Genomic DNA, 20541 nt, shown 5'->3' with positions numbered 1-20541 from the left:
TCGAAGGCTAAACAGGAAAAAGAAAGAAAGGTGAAGAATAACTAACTGGCTTCATTTTCTTTGAAAACACTTAATGCGGAAATCTACCAAAAAAAACTGTAATGCAATTACTAAATAAACTGAAAATATTTCATATTCAATACACTTTTTGACCACATTTTAAACATGTATCTGCCTAAATTAAAAAAAATAATAACTGCTATCAGTAGTAATAATTGACACTAGGGTGAGAATGGCAGATCAAATACACACATAATTTAACTTCTTTTTTTTTTGTTAATGGAAAACAGCCAGATACTTTTTAGGACCTGAACCCAGGATTAGATAAGATGAACAAGAAGATTGATCACAACACAGACTGACTGTAGTCAATAAATGTAGATGTTTTAGATATTTAAAAAAAAAAATTAAAAAATATTATAGCTACATATTATCTTGAAAATGCACTTGACTGGTAATGGTTGCATTCTGATCTATTAATAGATCCCTACAATGACACAGTAAATGTTCTAAAAATAAATCTAACTTCATATACTATGCTAGTGTTTCATACACATACAGTATACTAAGCACATGGTTCTCTCGTATTTTTGTACTAGTAGTGTTCATTAGAAAAATGTTGAATACATTAGAAAATAATATTGGTGGATTTTTTAAAAAACAACATCTACAGTTATATAGTTCACTTGAAGAAAATGATTTAAATAACTTCTCTTTGTTAAATAATAATGAAGATAAATTTAAATTTGTTTGTATTAATCCATTTGTAAGATCTAATCAAATATCAAAATTAACCAATGATAAAAATTTAAATGTTGCTAAACAACTTAAAACTGATGGAAATAAAGCATTTCAAGCTAATGATTACAGTAATGCATTATTCAAATATTCAAAATCAGTATTAAAATGTCCTCAAGATAATGGTGGTGAGTATTTAGCTCTTTCTGTGTATTGTTTTTACTTATGTTTGTTCACAGTTTACGTTAAAAAAATCGTTATCGAAAAAAAAATTAAGATTATCTTTAATTTTTAATTAATCTTAATTTTTTATTTTATATTAGTTATAAGTTTTTAAAATTATAGTGAAATCACTGTTAATATTCAAGTAAATTTAAGTGTTTTTTATTTAATTTCAGTAAAGTATCATTAAATGTGACAATAATTACAGGAGTTGCTTAATGTAAACTGTCGTTCAGTGTAACAGTGGTCAATGATTCATCCTTTTGATTTTTAATTTTACAATTTATGGATTTAAATAAAATAAAAAAAGTACGTCATCTTAGAATTAATTTTGAATTTTTTAAATTCTTCTGAGGTGAACACAGATGTTCAAAATAAATTCTACTATCCGCTGGGTTTTCATAATTTTTTAAATTATTATGAAATAACAATCTCTTTTGACATCTTTTATTCAATTAGTAATGTTTTTTTAAAAAGTTGTAAAACTTTTTCTTAAAGTTGAAATTCTTTTAATTTTTTTGGAATGTTGTTTATCTTAATTTTTGTACTATTTCTAATATGCAAATGAACCAGTTTGAAAACAGTAAAGTCAACATAATTTTTACATATTGATATGTGAATAATCACTAATGTTGCAGGTTGTTACTTACAGGACTGTAGATGTTTTAACTGCATTACTTATGCAGTTGTATACTTATTTTTAACTGCAAAGACTTTTTAAGTTAGTAGCATTCAGTTAACAATAGGTGTTAATAGTGATTACCTATACTGTTAATATTGTTTTAATAATTTACAATTTGAGTTTTATTTTAATACAGAATCATTACAGGAACTGGCAATAGTATTAGCTAACAGGTCTGCTGTATTTTATCATATTGGAGAACATCAAAAGGCGCTTGACAACATCAATGCAGCTTTTGAATCTGGTTACCCTTCTTCGTTATACTATAAAGTGTACGATCGGTTAGTTTGTTTTTTTACATAATTCTATATTTAAAAAATAATTAATGTGTACAAATTTCAAACATTCATGTTTAAATTACAGTACATATAAAGTTTATCTGAACTGCCATGTTCAAATGTCTAGTTTACTGAAATCATATGCAATTACTATCACAAGTTAGCTACAAAGAAAAGAAATTGGTTATTTAAATAATAAATACAAGTCAGTATGGTACATTAAAATAATTTTAAGAGATCATTAGTATACAACTGTAGCAGTTAACATTTTTGGAAACTAACTTAAATTTCAAATTAAATAACAAAAAACACATAATGAATATGTTCTATATGGGTCATTCCATGTTAAATCAACAATGTCCACAACCTGACCAACTAGGATTTTCATGAAAATTGGTATGAATTAACTACTGATAGAGTTATGCGAAAATACTGAATTCCAGATCTCGATCATTAACTGTTTCGTTTTTAGAGCCCTTCAAATTTATTAGAAAATGGAAAATTTTTACTTGCAGTAGTAGTAGGTCAGACCCATCAAGTTAACCTATCGGGTTGGTCTAATGGTGAACAGATCTTCGCAAATCACCTGATTTCAAGTTGAGAGTTCTAAGGTTCAAATCCTTGTAAAGGCAATTATTTTTATCGGAATTTGAATACTAGATCATGGATACTGGTGTTCTTTGGTGGTTGGGTTTCAATTAACCACACATCTCAGGAATGGTCAACCTGAGATACACTTACACTCATACATATCATTCTCAAAAAAAAAGTAGTGCTAGGTCAACATAACTTTGGTAACTATTAAGGTGATAAAGTTGGTCTCATTTTAAAGCTTATTGATACTATCTTGCAAATTGAAACATCTTTTGCATGGGTGATTATGTCAAATCATAGAAAAGTGAAGTTACTTGAAGATTTAATGGCATCAGTTTCTTACGTGTTTGTAGAATTCATCAACTGAGTAGTTTAGTGAACAGACTCTTTAAGAAAAGCAAAAAAAAAAAGAAAGAGTCATTCTTCAATGGTTATTTAACACAAACGTCAGGAAAATATTTTATTCTAGTGACAGATAAGGGCATTTGCACAGTCCTAAACATATAATGTTAATTTTGTCTGTTTTGGTGCACTTTTACAGAAAACCAGAGAAGATAAAGGTATAGAATTTTTTTACTTCATTTTTTCAGGGTTTTGTTCAACACTATGGATTTGGTTTTTTACTTTAGTATCATTATTTCACATTTTTTTAAATTTTACCATAATTACTTGAGGTTTTCCTGTGCCTCAAAAGAGAAATTATCAATTTTTAAATTTTGTAATGTGTTCTTTGAAAATTAACTTTCTGTAGTGTTAAAGAGATGTTTTTTTTAAAACGTTAAAAGAATTGTTCAAATATCATTTCTGGTTGTTGAGAAAAGTGTACCTAAAAATTAAAATACAAGATTTTTGGGAAATCAACTTTAAAGATTGTACTGGGGACCCACATGAGAATGAACAAAGTGTCAGTGCCTACCAGCACTATAAGATGGGTTGTCCGAATCCTCCTACTCCTCAAAGTGTTCCAGCTTTTTTCTTTTCTGCTTAAGACTTTGCATTTATTAATTTCTTATATATCCTTATCAGCCTCCCTGATGCAAGTTTCATCAAAATGTTTGGAAACTTTGACACAGTTCTACCCAGGATTTAACCCTACCTTTTCAAACATTAAACATTTTGTCATATTCCCAGCATTGTAGGAGCTCATAGCCTCATTAACGCCAAATTCCAGAGTATTCCTACATACAAACATATTTTTTGGTATCCTTGACTAAATAATATTGTCCAAACACTCCCTCAGATACTTTTGCAGCAGGACTGGATTTGGAAGATCTTCAAATATTGGTTTAATTTCCTGCATTACTGCTTTTGGTGGGTATATATGTTTATTGTCATATGAGCACAGGCTAAATGAGCCGAGCCTGTACGTATTTACACTATATGTCATCAGTCTGTGACACAAACCTTGAATAGGTCCTTCATTAGTAGATGACAAGTGGAAATAGTCAGTCCAATTAGCACATCTTACGTCATTAACATTACTGGTGTTCCTAAAAATAGCTAAGCCATAAAAGTTTTTATTTCAGCAACAAATAATTTTTAGAGGGCCTTGGCAAAATTTGCATATATTTATTTCTGATAAAAGTTTACACAAATTGTCAAAACTTTCTTTTTCCTGTTTAGCCTCCGGTAATTACCTTTCAGATAATACTTCAGAGGATGAATGAGGGTGATATGTATGAGTGTAAATGAAGTGTAGCCTTATACAGTCTCAGTTCAACCATTTCTAAGATGTGTGGTTAATTGAAACCCAACCACCAAAGAACACCAGTATTTACAAGTCTCTACACCAGTAGATACATATCTACATATCTAGTAGATACTAGATACACCAGTATCTAGTATTCAAATCCATGTAAAAATAACTGACTTTACTAGGACTTGAACGCTGGAACTCTCGACTTCCAAATCAGCTGATTTGGAAAGATGTGTTCACTACTAGACCAACCTGATGGGTTAAGAATGATCGACCTGAGACTGCCAAGACTACACTTCTTTTACATTCATACATATCACCCTCATTCATCCTCTGAAGGAGTACTTTATAGTGGTTCTGGAGGCTAAATAGAAAGAAGAAGCTTTAATTATGGATGCTGGGTGTAATTCATAATATGAACTTGAAATTTTTATTTAGCAATGATCATTGCAGTTTATGCCATTTAAAATATTATTAGTTTCAGGGGTTCTGTGCCTCTGAATTCCATAATACCTTGGACAAACCACAAATAGCAGATTAGTGAAATCTATACCAAAGTTAACAAAAAAAGAACACTGGATGTAAGACTCCTCCACAAATAGATATTTTCTTACTGTTGGCATTTATTAATGGCTACTGATTGCACATCAATAGCATATTAAAGGAAGTATCTTTATCAAGTGCAGAAAAATTGTTCTCAATCTTTCAAATTGTTGAAAGTGTTTCAGATAGATATGATTTAACAGCTTTTGAAATTTTCTTTAACAAAAATTCAACATAAGAAAAATTGCAAGATATTATCTAACACTTAATTAATTAATTTTTGGTTATAAAATTTGTGATTAATAAGTTGTACAATCTAAATAAAACACTTTTATTTATAGGAAAGCAAGATGTTTACTGGCATTAAAACAACATAAATCAGCAATAGAAGCATTTCGGTGTACACTAACAACTTTAGATGATGCAAAATTACCTTTGGAAAGACGACAGAAATGGCAGAAAGATGTGCAGATTATGCTTGCTATGTTATCAAAAAATCCTGTTAAAGATGGTAATCACATTATATTATTACTATAACATTTTATAGACAAAGAGATGTGTGTGTGTGTGTTTTTTAGTGAATGTATATGCTTGCATACACATAACACAAGATGAACCTGATCTAAAGCTGATTATTATTCATTTCTTTTTTAATAGTTTTCTTCACACTACTTAACACTACTATTACTTGTATGAACTTCACCAAAGCAATTCATCTAAACCAAAACTATACTGACTGTCATCTTGAAATGTAATCATTAGTGGATCCAACGGCTGAAATGAGTCCTTTCCAAAAAATATCTATTGTAATTGGATTTTTTATATGTATAAATTCATGTAAAAAATAATTTTATATTTTACTTAGAATTTGAATGAAAGGTCAGGCTTTTTTTGCAAAAACAAAACACACCAGCACAGCTTATTTCTTATAACAATAAGCAAAAGAGATAAAAAATAATAAAAGTTACAAATAATTGGAGTATTTTTTAAACTTTTTATAATTACAGTTTTAATAAGGATAAAATCAAAACCTAAACTGACAATGATTGTTAACGTCTATATGCATACAAGCGCCCATGATGATGATGAGGTAGAGTGTGTATACATACGAAGAGATTGATGAAGCAATTAAACACGTAAAAGGAGATGAAAATTTAATAATAGTTGGAGATTGGAATGCAAGCATTGGAAAAGGCAAGGAAGGAAATATAGTGGGTGAATACGGGCTGGGCAAAAGGAATGAAAGAGGGGACCGACTTATAGAGTTTTGCATGAAGTATAATTTAGTAATTGCCAACACCCAATTTAAAAATCATAATAGAAGAATATACACTTGGAAAAAGCCAGGCGATACTGCAAGGTATCAGATAGATTATATCATGGTTAAGCAAAGATTTAGAAATGAACTCGTTGACTGCAAAACTTACCATGGAGCAGACATTGATAGCGACCATAATTTGGTGATAATGAAATGTAGATTGGGGTTTAAAAACCTGAAGAAAAGGTGTCAGATGAATCTGTGGAATTTAGAGAAGCTTGAGGAAGAGGTGGTAAAGAAGATTTTTGAGGAGGACATCGCAAGAGGTCTGGGTAAAAAAGATAAGGTAGAAAATGTAGAAGAAGAATGGGAGAATGTTAAAAAGGAAATTCTTAAATCAGCAGAAGCAAACTTAGGCGGAATAAAGAGAACTGGTAGAAAAACCTTGGGTTTCAGACGATATATTGCAGCTGATGGATGAACGTAGAAAATATAAGAATGCTGGTGATGAAGAAAGTAAAAGGAACTATCAGCAATTAAGAAATGCTATAAACAGGAAGTGCAAACTGGCGAAAGAAGAGTGGATTAAAGAAAAGTGTTCAGAAGTGGAAAGAGAAATGAACATTGGTAAAATAGACGGAGCATACAGGAAAGTAAAAGAAAATTTTGGGGTACGTAAATTAAAATCTAATAATGTGTTAAACAAAGATGGTACACCAATATAAAATATGAAAGGTAAAGTCGATAGATGGGTGGAATATATTGAAGAGTTATACGGAGGAAATGAATTAGAAAATGGTGTTATAGAGGAAGAAGAGGAAGTTGAGGAGGATGAAATGGGAGAAACAATACTGAGATCTGAATTTAAGAGAGCATTAAAAGATTTAAATGGCAGAAAGGCTCCTGGAATAGACGGAATACCTGTAGAATTACTGCGCAGTGCAGGGGAGGAGGCGATTGATAGATTATACAAACTGGTGTGTAATATTTATGAAAAAGGGGAATTTCCGTCAGACTTCAAAAAAAGTGTTATAGTAATGATACCAAAGAAATCAGGGGCAGATAAATGTGAAGAATACAGAACAATTAGTTTAACTAGTCACGCATCAAAAATCTTAACTAGAATTCTATACAGAAGAATTGAGAGGAGAGTGGAGGAAGTGTTAGGAGAAGACCAATTTGGTTTCCGGAAAAGTATAGGGATAAGGGAAGCAATTTTAGGCCTCAGATTAATAGTAGAAGGAAGATTAAAGAAAAACAAACCAACATACTTGGCGTTTATAGACCTAGAAAAGGCATTCGATAACGTAGACTGGAATAAAATGTTCAGCATTTTAAAAAAATTAGGGTTCAAATACAGAGATAGAAGAACAATTGCTAACATGTACAGGAACCAAACAGCAACAGTAGCAATTGAAGAACATAAGAAAGAAGCCATAATAAGAAAGGGAGTCCGACAAGGATGTTCTCTATCTCCGTTACTTTTTAATCTTTACATGGAACTAGCAGTTAATGATGTTAAAGAACAATTTAGATTCGGAGTAACAGTGCAAGGTGAAAAGATAAAGATGCTACGATTTGCTGATGATATAGTAATTCTAGCCGAGAATAAAAAGGATTTAGAAGAAACAATGAACGGCATAGATGAAGTCCTACGCAAGAACTATCGCATGAAAATAAACAAGAACAAAACAAAAGTAATGAAATGTAGTAGAAATAACAAAGATGGACCACTGAATGTGAAAATAGGAGGAGAAAATATTATGGAGGTAGAAGAATTTTGTTATTTGGGAAGTAGAATTACTAAAGATAAACGAAGCAGGAGCGATATAAAATGCCGAATAGCACAAGCGAAAAGAGCCTTCAGTAAGAAATATAATTTGTTTACATCAAAAATTAATTTAAATGTCAGGAAGAGATTTTTGAAAGTATATGTTTGGAGTGTTGCTTTATACGGAAGTGAAACTTGGACAATCGGAGTATCTGAGAAGAAAAGATTAAAAGCTTTTGAAATGTGGTGCTATAGGAGAATGTTAAAAATCAGATGGGTGGATAAAGTGACAAATGAAGAGGTATTGCGGCAAATAGATGAAGAAAGAAGCATTTGGAAAAATATAGTTAAAAGAAGAGACAGACTTATAGGCCACATACTAAGGCATCCTGAAATAGTCGCTTTAATATTGGAAGGACAGGTAGAAGGAAAAAATTGTGTAGGCAGGCCACGTTTGGAATATGTAAAACAAATTGTTAGGGATGTAGGATGTAGGGGGTATACCGAAATGAAACGACTAGCACTAGATAGGGAATCTTGGAGAGCTGCATCAAACCAGTCAAATGACTGAAGACAAAAAAAAATATATCGTCATCTCACTGGGCCTGAAAGTTGTTTATTGTTCACTAATTGAACAGAATTTAATGCATACATCAGGAAGAAAATAAGATAATATTACACATGTCTTCAAAATAATGTGTTTTGGAAATTGCAAAAATTATTTAAATTTAAATTGTAAACCGCTGCCAAACTTAGTAAAATACTTTTGTTATTATATAAGAAATATAACTGAGGTAAATTTTTTATCTACTAATTGAAAATGTAACAAAAAAAACAAAATTAACTACGTATTGCAAAATCATCGCTACAAAATACTGCATTTTTCCAAACACATATTTTCTCTAAAGAGTTGGAATATTAATCCATAAATTATTCAAAATTTAACTAAACCAGCCTTTTTAAAAATTTGTTAATTTTAGGAGTAGTTAAACCTTACATTTCCTATCGATTCGGTCTTTGACCTCTGAGGCGAAACATCCCCTTACATTCTGCATCAAAAACAGGACATACATTAAAGAACGGCTTTCCCTTTCACAATATTGTTTTTCAACAAAATCCACCCTTTTACTAATAAATTTCTCAATAAACAAACATTTATTATCGGAAATATACCCTTACATTCCGCATCAATTTCCACAGTTTGTTATTTAATGCAATGAGGCCAAAGGACGAATCGATGCGCAACGTAAGGTTTTCTATACTACTTTTAGGTCTTAATTTTATAGTAAGACAAAACGTAAAAAAAATGAGATTAAGGGAATTGGAGATGGCTGAATCGGGAAATAATTTTTAAAATTTAAAAAGATTACAGTCAATCTTTGAATAGCTACAAATTAAAGAACCACCTTTTAAGCTCAACTTAAGGATTTATTCGTGAATTTTGTAATAGTCGTGAGACCTTTAGTATACCTGCTGAAGATCAGCAGGACATTTGTATTTGTAACTATTACGTTACAGGTTTGAACAATCGTGAGTTTTAAAAAAATAACAAGTCGGGAAAAAGAGAAACAAAGAAAATTACCACTTATCGTGGGAGTAATGAATTCTCAGTTTCAACTTACGAGAAACTATTAAACTTAAAACGTGAAACTACCCTTTATATATTTTCTTCTTTTCTAACTCGGCGATTGTATCGCCTCTTTAATAAATCCATCTTATTTGTTACTCTAATTATATAAATTTTGTTTTATACTGAATCTCATTAACCTAGCCGCAATTACTTTAAAATGAGTAGTTTTGTTTTTCTACCTTAAAAAAAGTGCATTATTAACAATCAGTAAGCCCTATACTACATAGGAATTTCATTCCACACAAATGTGTAACGAGTTATTTTTATAAAACTATATATTAAACTTAACGTTTAACAACTGTTACGTTAACGTAAATATTGTTAAATAAGCACGTAAAACAATATTAAATTATTAAACAACTATACTTCAAATATTATATTATATTTCATATTTATACGGAAAAGGTAAACGTGAAAATTAACAAAGTTCCTTCCACCTTTTACTCATTTTTCATTCAATTTCATAAATCTTTTCTCTCTTATTCTCCCCTCAAAGAGGGGTCAACTGCTTCAATCATATGTCTCAAGTCGGGTAACAGTGGGACATACACTTGATTCTTTATAAACCCCCAAAAGAAAAGACATCACACAGGATCAAGTCGGGTAGACGTGACGACCAGTGCAAACAAGCCCCGTCATCTGGTACTTGACGACCGATCCAGATATCGAGGTGTATTTCATTAACCGATGATGTACAGTGTCATACCAGCGAGGAGACTCACCATCTTGTTGGCGTGTATTACAGTTGAGGAAAGTGCCATTAATTGTACCATAGCCTAGAATTTCCTAGGATTATGCACAAAAGATTCTCTTACACTTTCAACACTTGGTCGTACACAAATACACGCAGTGGATTCAAATTGTTTATACCGTCAATGAACGGTTAATTTTAACGCGGAAAATCATAATAGAATTTCAAAATGAATGTTAAACAGTAATTACAGATTCCCACTACGCAAACTGCAAAACACAGAACGCTTTCTTTTTTTGAGGATTCACCATCTTTGTTAGTAGAACTTTCAAATGAGAAATACAGGAAAACGTTTTAGTTACTCTTTCATTTCATTAATCGATTTACTTGAAACATAAAAAATATTACATAGCATTAAAAAACCCGGATATTAATTTTGAAACATTCTGTATTTATCGATACTATTTTAATTAAATCATCACTGAGACTGTCCCAGTTCCAACCTCCGGCAAGATAGAACACAAAATAAAAAAATATCACGTCCTTCTCGTTGATTCATCTCGATTACAAATCCTGCCAGTTCTACTCATTTTTTACTTTCCCTTCAGTCTTATTCTTTTCTACAACACTGTATTTGATGCAGTTTTGGTTTTGAAATATTTCGCAATACAGAATAATTCAGGAGGAAAGGGCAATACTTTTGACAACTCATTCTAGAGGCTAAAAATAAGAAAAAAATTCATATAAACGTAGATCCGAAAACGCTTCGTTAACGAGTTATACAGGTGAAAGATTTCGCTCGAGTTTCAGTTCTACCGGGTAAATTAAGGCTTTCTGAAATTCTGGGAAGGTCAATTAAGGGCAAATTCAATAATTTCTTACGGTTTTTGAGCTGGGAAATCGAAAAAAAATAGGTCCCAGAACTGTATCTCTCATAGGTTCTAAGATATCCCGTGTAAAACGCCAAAAATAGGGTCAAAAAACACATTTTTTACGTTTGACGTATAATAACGTTGTTAAATTGGCGATAAATCGTGCATTTTTTGAACGTAAACTGTATAGAATTTGATTATAAGAAGATTGAGATGTAAATAATGTCAACAGAAAACAAATAAAATTTTAAACATGTCGACTCATATTAACAGCAAAACAGATTAATTTTTAACAGATGAAAAAACTTTTTCTTTATGTACAGTAGAAAATAACTGGAGGAAGAAAGAATAGTTACTGTGTTTTTTTTATGATAATGATAAAATGCTGCTTACAAGTAGTATTTCATGCGGTTTAATAACTTTCAAAAATGCCACCGTTGTGTTCAACGCACTTTTCAACGCGTTGTACTAGATTTTGTGTCGCCGGTCTAACGGTATCTTTGCGTTCTTTGATTATAGCTGCAGCGTTGAGAATGCGAGCGATCAGTTCATCGCGTGCGTCTACTTTTTGCTTGTAAACCTCTTTCCACAAACAATAATCCAACGGACTTTACTTTACGATTTGGTACAACGCGACCGGGGGATACCTATGTTGATATTCCTAAACCGCTGCCGTAGCACTTTCGTTTTAAAAATCCATAGATGAAAATCACGTCGGAATATTCGGCATTAGTGAAGATACGCGGCATTTTTCAAAACAAAACTAAACAGAATTTCACTTTTTTTAACAGACTTGATTTTTATGCGCTGTAAAACTAATACAATATTACACTTCTTAACAGTTTTCTGAAATTTTTACGATAAGAATTAAATATTTTTTTGCGTTTTACAAGGGATATCATAGAAACTAAAAGAGATACAGTTCTGGGATCTATTTTTTTCAATTTCCCAGCTGAAAAACCGTAAGAAAAAATTGAATTTGCACCTTAATTGACCTTCCCAGAATTTCAGAAAGCCTTAATTTACCCGGAGGAACTGAAACTCGAGCGAAATCTTTCATCCTGTATAACTCGCTTGCGAAGCGTTTTCGGACCTATGTTTACGCGAACCTTTTTTTTTATTTTTAGCCTCTAGACTGAGTTGTCAAAGTAGTCCCTATCCTCCTGAATCATTCTGTATTTCCTTGATTTTGGGCATAAAAATAATTTGTCAATAAAAAAAAAATATTTTTTTCCTCGGTAATCAAGTTTGAACATATTAGGAATTCACTTAATGTAACCACTTATAGTTATTTATTTTATAAATATAATTTAATCAAACTTAACCTACGCTCGCTAACGTTGCTTAATTAACACAGTAATGTTTTGAGTATTTAAATAAAAAAATTCAGTAATTCTGACAATTATTTATTATTTAAATAATGAAAACATTATTGTTAATTTCTCTCGATGTCAGCGAGCGTACTCAAAAAATATTTTTTTCCTTAATTCTCGCCTAAAAATTGTTATTTTTAACAAAAAAAATGTGTGCTTCACACCGCACGGCCGAAGTGAAAACTTGTATGGGATCGCAATCGTTTCGAATTAATATATATATTTATATATTACAAGTAGCGTATAACGATTACATTCAATAGCCGCTTTAACCTTTCACCCCTAGAACCAATTTGAACGTGTTTTTTTCACGATTATCCCGTTTGTAGTAAAATTTTCCCGGACAAAGACTGGATTTGCTGCAAAATAATTTTTAATTTTTTATAGTTGTGATAGCTAGCTATTGACAGCTGATGTTATTTTATTTATATTATACATAAGAAACGAGATCGCTCGGACATATCTTTTGTTAAATAAAAAAAAAAAGGGCGTACCTCGAAAACGGCGCGTCGTAGAACATTTTTAACGCCATTTTAAAATTCTTAACCCGAAAGGAACTTTGCCATCGCCCGGATCGATCGGTCCTAACCCACGCGTCTAGCGGCTACCGTTCTCGAAATACTAGCGCGAGCGAAATTCGCCCCCGCAGAATTGCAGGACCAAAATATTTCATATAAAGTAATTTTTTAACGGTAAACAGCAATCTTTACAGACAATATTTTCAAGGTTAGTGATATTTTTAACGCGTATAAATAAGGAATTTAAAATCTTCACTTACACTGACTTAAAGAATTATTTTTATTATTATGAGCGATAGAGGGAGAATTATTTTGAATCGCCGGCACTTTTTTCTCCCACCTGGCAACCTTTATACTACATATTACACATCAAATGGAAAATGACCTCGGAAGCCGAGTCGAATCGGAACGGCATATTTTTTCACGTATCGATAGGACTAACGGTTGCCGAGTTATTGGCGGTGAAAAATCGGCAAAAAAAGCTCCCTTAGCCTAGAAAAACGCCCTTACCGCGTCGAAGCGATTTTTCCAAAATCGTTGTCACAGTTAAAAAGTCGAAAAAAACCCAAAAAATACTAGATTTTCTGCTGAATTTTTTGACGGCAAGCACGTTTTTGTCGCGCGACGAGGGTCCGGGCAGTTAAGTTTTGAAAAACGGCCTTAAGGGCTGATTTATAAAAAAATCGTAAACGAACGAACCGAGCGTCAGAGTAAGAAAAGGAAGCTACGCAGTAGGTAAAGTCGGCTCGGAAATCCGATTTTTCAACTATAAATGGATTGTCTCTAACCGTTATCGGTATAGAATAGTGCCGTTAATTGAACCGAAACCGATAGTAGGATCGAGTTGAAAATACGGTAGACTGTTGAAAGCGATCGGTCGGCCGGTTTATCGGAAATTCAAGTACGAAATCCGATTTCACGTTGTCTCAGGCGAAATCCAAACTTACAGCGTTTCCGTATACCCGATATATGCATTATGACGGAGAGAAACCGTTCACGACTAAAAACGAGATTCGCCCAAGATAGGGTCAGGAGTGATGAACTAAAAAAGAATTCTCAGCCGGCAAGACAAACAGGCTCGCTCTCTCTCTGTCTCTCGCTCTCTCAGAGAGAGAGAGAGAGAGAGAGAGAGAGAGCAAGTGTGTGTGGTGTGTGTGTTGTGTGTGCACATTAAATAGTCAATTGTCAATGTCTCTCTCTCTATCTGTGTCTGTGTTAATGTATATATATGTATATATATATATATATATATATATATATATTGTACATATGTACTCTGTTGTCATATTCACTCACTCTCTCACTCAATCTCTCTCTGTGTGTGTTTGTGTGCGCGCGTATTTCTATTGTAAATATGCTTACTGTAAACTTAGTAATCGGGATGTGTGCGTTGGTGTGAGGTTGATGGATGTTGCCGGGCTAGACGCACATTCTTACTCTGTTATTATTGGCGCGGAGGGGATAACGTGATGCGCACTGCTGCTCTGCGCACCTCGCTGCAGTCCGCTTAGCAACAACCGCCTCTCCTTGTAATCTCCAACTGTTCCATTGAAATGGCTTTTCTATAATTACCACCCTTTTCTGTTAATGTAATAAGATTAAATAATATTTAAATTAAATTATCATAATTCCCTATACGTAATCTACAGTATCTTATTATAATAAATAAATAAAAATATACATATAATCCTCATTCATCCTCTGAAGTATTATCTGAACGGTAATTACCGGAGGCTAAAACACGAAAAAGAAAGTATACATAATAACATATGTTTTGCATCAAAAATTACCGTTTATTATATATATATATATACTAGGACATCATTAGTCGTAATAAAATATATATGTAAAAATAATAAATAAATAAAAAATAGCATTATTTTATGTGAAATTGCAAAACCGGCAAGGAGTTAAGTGTAATCTAAGATACTGAAGAGCGAATCTCTGTTATCATCGGCTTAATTTTTATCGAATTTCCTATTCTGATTAGAAAGGTACTGAAGGAATTTGTGAGGGCGGTGTATAGTAACGCTTTACCGGACTATGACGGATGATAATTAAAGAAAAAAAATTTAATTCACACACACAGTTTAAGATGGTCGAAGTATACTAAGAAAATTTCATTTTTCTCCTGCGCAACTTATATACAACATTTTTCACGAATTGCACTACGTAGGCCCTGTAGCCGAATGGTCTAAGGCGTCAGTCAACCCGCCTCACTGTAACACTTAGACATTCATCCAAACAGATGGATGTCCAAGTGAATCCAAGACAATGCTTTTGTTGAATCTGAATACAAATGAATTTCATCAATATGTATATTCAGAGCATTTATTAACTTCACTAATAAACATGAGAGTAGTAAACAAACCGATAATTCAAGCCTAGGTAGCATTATTTGCTTTAAAGCAAATTACATGAAATTGTCTGCTTAGCTATTAAAGTTTGAATGTAGATACAACAGCCATAACCCTTTATGGAGGCGTCTGAAAATCCATGTATTAGAGTTGAGTTAACCTCATCGCCATTGTTGAATTTAACTGGACTTATCATCTTAATTAATTCAATTAAATGCAACTGATCGTATAATTTATACCATCGAGATAACAACGTTGTGGGTAATCTATCGTCGTGATTCTAATCTAACGGGTCAAATACAACTGCAATAATAGAAAGAATAATTCTTTTAGTATCAATAGATTGACTAATTTGAAATGATAATGTGTCTATAGTATTGTTCCATAAAATGCCTAAGGCACATTAACTGATGTCGGTGAGCTAAAGGAATAGAACAATTATGCTCAGGAGTAGCAATATTATGATTATTAAAGAATCATCTATGAAATGGTAATCCACAACATTGGAGTAGATTAAAAACATCAACCTTTAGTTGGATAGCTTCATCTAGATGGTCAGAGCCTGAAATAAAATATTTCTAATAGCATTGCATGTTAATGGGAAATCTCTTTGGTTTTCATTTGATATTTGAATTAGGCATCTAGTGGCGGTTCCATATGTTATAGTTTTAGAGATTCACACCACAAAATGTGTTGTAAATTAGTGTCATAAGGTTTAACTAGTATTTGACAACACATTTTCGCTATGTCTGATGTAATGAGTTATTATTGAGAATAAAACCTGTTGGACAACAGGCCCAACTAATAGTGTATCATTAAGAGATAAACCATTGAAGGTTTCAGCTGAGCCATCAAAGACAAGTCGCATTTTAGCAGCTAGACTTGTGGGCTTAAATATTGAGTGGTAGGTAAATAATGTACATCTGAAGCATTAGTTAATAAATCGTCAGAATTAAGTAATAGTATATGACCCTAATCTTAAGTATTCTAAGAAATATTTTTACGATTAGAATTGTTGCATAATCTCTGTTCCAGATATAAGAACCTACTTTTGGTGTTAATGAAAGAATCACCAAGCCGGAGTTTATCGGATTTACGTGGTAATGAAACAATAAATCTGCCTTGCTTGTTTCTAGCGGTATTAAGTTTGAAGTGTGTTTCGCATGTAAGAAGTTTCATTAAGTGAAACATCAGAATCAGTTTCACAAATTTTCCAAACCTTTTCAAGTACAGTTCAATGATCTAAGGTATTATCGCTTGTAAAAAGGAATGTAACAGTATTCTTATGTTTAATGTTAGATCTAGAATAGTAACTTGGATTATGTAGTTTATGAATGTTGTTAACGTTTGAAGTAGGATATTTGTGATGAAATTTAAATGCATTGTTGTATTTTAAAATTTCCATTTCCTAAACTGAATTCCCTAATCTGGCAGTACTATAATCTAGCCGTGTTAGAAATTAAATTACGATGAATTCAAATATGTAAACTAGAAGTTGCATTCCTTCAAGCGAGTTGACAAACGAAGAAATGTCATTAATGAATTTAGATGGAAGATCTGATTCTATTTTCAAAAAGTTTTATCGATAAATCTAATGTGATTTTATAATTTTCATCAATTATTGGAAGATTTTGAATAATCGCTAAGATTTTGTCTTTTACTGACAAATGTAAATAATGTAATTTTTGAATATTTGTTAAATCAATACATTAAAAAAGTGAGGCCATTCAAGAATGTCACCTTTAAACAATGGTAAATTGATAAGTTGCAATTGTAATTGTTTAATAACTGTGTCTACAGAATGTTCTTGATTATTTAATCTATGCTGACTATTTATCTGCGAATAATCCAATTCTTGTAATAGAGTCCTTAATTGATCTTCTTTTGACATAATTTTGTTCCTTGTCCTTAATGATTACAATTATTAATATGGTCAAAAAACATCACAAGTCAAACTAAATTACACAAATATTATATAGATATTGGTGTTAATGTAAATTACGAATCCAGTTTCAATGTAGTGAAGAAAACTCCAAAATAATATTTTTGTTCATTCATAATTTAATTATTATTGAAGATAACCAGTGGAAATTTAATTTTCCAAGCTACAATATATATATATTATGTGTAATATCAGTTATATGTGAACAATATTAGAACTGATATTTCACATAATTATTTAATTATCTGGCCTTATCCATTTTTTAGTCCTTCGGGCTAGATCATTTAATCAGAGCCCAATTTTATTTAGATCTTGTTTCACCTCGTGAATTTATCCAAAATTAAAGTTATTCAAGAGACTAAGCTAGAATATACTTTCACCGGCAACTATATGCAACTATATACAACAATATCTTCAACTGCCAGAGAAAATAAATTATGAAAAAGTATTTCACGCGCACATCCGCGTGTACGGGACGGCAGCAGCAGTTTAACCTTGGACACAGCTGCTGTTTGATAGAGAAGGTTAATAACCTCTCATAGCAACAGGATTGTAGACAGCATGTCGCCGAGCTCTTCCGTCGATTATTGCTGTATGATTTACAAAGTTATCTCGCACTAAATTAAACTAATTTTTATAACCGGTTCTTTTTTTTATTAATTTATTTTACTCGAATTGACAACATCTATATGAGTAAGAGTTAAATAAAAATATAATGTGTGTGCGCGCGCGCGTCCTCCATTATTCTTTAATTACGCAACAGACTCAAAATTTAACGAAATATTTTTTGTACATCGCAGATCCATTCTTTTGATTTCATCGACCCAAAAATGTAAGGGAAAATTATTTTTTTTACAGAAAATTTAGTGCATTAGAAACTGTCAGGTCAATTGAGGCGCTTAACTAACAGACAACAGATAATACGTTTTACAATGGCAACAGGATACAATTTTCCGGTTATTTTTTTAGTACTACCGTTCTGGTTGACAAAAAATGTACATTTAATTTTACTTTATCAGATTAAATGTATCACACGTAACTGACTTATATCCGAAAGGTTCTTGATACGAATCCCGTTAATTTTTTACGTACGAAAATGTTTATCTACCTCACTGTCATATTTAAAAAAAACAACAATAATTTTAATTTTGGGCATGAGCCTGTAGGGGTTAACAAAGAAATAAACATCGAACTTATATAATATAAAAATAGATAATAATTTTATAAGATGCAAAAAAAATGATATGCACCAGGCCCCATAATGTACTATTGGTGGAGACATTAATTTTGAAAGTTTAAATAATTTTTTGTAAAAAGCTTTTAAATATGTTTTTTTTTGTCTTCAGTCATTTGACTGGTTTGATGCAGCTCTCCAAGATTCCCTATCTAATGCTAGTCGTTTCATTTCGGTATACCCCCTACATCCTACATCCCTAACAATTTGTTTTACATATTCCAAACGTGGCCATCCTATACAATTTTTTCCTTCCACCTGTCCTTCCAATATTAAAGCGACTATTCCAGGATACCTTAGTATGTGGCCTTATAAGTCTGTCTCTTCTTTTAACTATATTTTTCCAAATGCTTCTTTCTTCATCTATTTGCCGCAATACCTCTTCATTTGTCACTTTATCCACCCGTCTGATTTTTAACATTCTCCTATAGCACCGCATTTCAAAAGCTTCTAATCTTTTCTTCTCAGATACTCCGATCGTCCAAGCTTCACTTCCGTATAAAGCGACGCTCCAAACATATACTTTCAAAAATCATTCCGAACATTTAAATTAATTTTTGATGTAAACAAATTATATTTCTGACTGAAGGCTCGTTTCGCTTGTGCTATTCGGCATATTATATAACTCCTGCTTCGTCCATCTTTAGTAATTCTACTTCCCAAATAACAAAATTCTTCTACCTCCGAAATCTTTTCTCCTCCTATTTTCACATTCAATGGTCCATCTTTGTTATTTCTACTACGTTTCATTACCTTCGTTTTGTTCTTGTTTATTTTCATGCGATAGTTCTTGCGTAGGACTTCATCCGTGCCATTCATTGTTTCTTCTAAATCCTTTTTACTCTCGGCTTGAATTACTATATCATCAGCAAATCGTAGCATCTTTATCTTTTCACCTTGTACTGTTACTCTATTTAAAAAAAAAAAGATTCTAATATTGCTAATAGCAGATAAAATTTTTCAAGTTATATTAACAATTCGACCCCCTAATACCTTACACGTGTATTTTAACGAGCGAAGAATAAGCGGTACATGACATTGTGTACATGAAATTATATATATATATATATATATATATATATACTGAAATCTAGCGTAGTGAAGAAATTGCCGGGGTCTGCTAGTTAAAATTAATAAATTATTTAAAATATTTTAATAATTATTAATTTATTTTACTCGTATTGAAAACATACTAAGTATCTACATTTTTTTTCATTTCCACAGCCAACCGTTATGTATCACCGATTAGAGTACTTAAAACAAGCAATAATTTATGTAAATTTTACGGATAAATAAAATATATAAGTCCGGTTAAATGAGAGGTCGGATGTATAAGATCAGTGATTATTTTACTAACTAAAATAATAATAATTAATAATAACAATAATTTTACTAACAAAATTAAAATAAACAAAAAAGTTATCAAGTACGATTTTTAAGTTTTTAACACTAATGCATTAACAATAAATATCAAATAAGTTCATTGACCTTATTGTCAAACACAAAGAATTTAACACGATTTAATTTTTTTTTTTTTTAATATATAAATATAAATAATAAAATAATAATATGATTCATTATTAAATTTAAAAAAAAAATCTTAATCTTAAAAATTTAAATTATTCTTTTAGAAGATAAGAGAGAAGGAAGAGAGAGAGAGATCCTCTCTCTCACTTCCTCTCCATCGTTGATCCCCCTATCAGCCCTCTCTCAATCACCCTCGCTCTCTCACCCAGCTGTCTCTCACTCTCCCCTCTCTCACTAAGTCACTCTCTTACTCATCCCCTCCATCACACTCTCTCTCTCTGTATGCGGTGGCTACTTAAACATGTTTGTATTTTTTAAATTTTCTCACTCAAAGTGCATTTTTACAAAAACTTTGTAATAAAAAAATTGACCGTTAAGGTTTTCGAAGCTTTTTAAATTTATTAATGCCTTTCCGTTCGTGAAAAAGCTTTAAAAAATTTCTCGTTGGAATTAAAACAAAAAAACGGAAACTGTAAATTAAAAATTTACGTAAAATTTAACCTCTGATCCCAATATTTTTCCCGACGAGAAGAAAAGTTATAACGGCGTTTGTAGTAATAAAAAATTACGCGTATAGAATTTTCGGTATATCAGTCGCTTAATTTATCAACCAAT

At 31.7% G+C, this 20541-nt stretch overlaps 2 protein-coding genes across 6 annotated transcripts in view; one reads left to right on the top strand and one right to left on the bottom strand.

Annotated features, from left to right (window-relative positions):
• The window catches only part of LOC142332019 (neurocalcin homolog), a 104071-nt gene that overhangs the window by 61098 nt on the left and 22432 nt on the right, over window positions 1–20541 (bottom strand). The window contains exon 3 of one of the 5 annotated variants that reach the window (XM_075378086.1): window positions 5116–5252. The exons of the other annotated variants lie outside the window; for them this stretch is intronic. Within the exon in view, the coding sequence (XP_075234201.1) occupies window positions 5235–5252 (18 nt within the window). The 3' untranslated portion in view covers window positions 5116–5234. Of the gene's footprint in view, window positions 1–5115; window positions 5253–20541 lie in introns of those variants that run through there. 5 annotated transcript variants of the gene reach the window in all.
• LOC142332016 (protein-lysine N-methyltransferase SMYD4-like) lies at window positions 527–16470 on the top strand. Its single transcript, XM_075378082.1, has 4 exons — window positions 527–926; window positions 1779–1923; window positions 5095–5264; window positions 16259–16470. Exons 1-4 carry the CDS (start codon window positions 617–619, stop codon window positions 16282–16284), a joined length of 651 nt encoding a protein of 216 aa, XP_075234197.1. The 5' UTR covers window positions 527–616; the 3' UTR covers window positions 16285–16470.

The sequence above is a fragment of the Lycorma delicatula genome, chromosome 11 (genome assembly GCF_047948215.1).
Source record: "Lycorma delicatula isolate Av1 chromosome 11, ASM4794821v1, whole genome shotgun sequence".
Taxonomy (NCBI): domain Eukaryota; kingdom Metazoa; phylum Arthropoda; class Insecta; order Hemiptera; family Fulgoridae; genus Lycorma; species Lycorma delicatula.
This window is presented reverse-complemented; position numbering and strand designations above follow the sequence as displayed.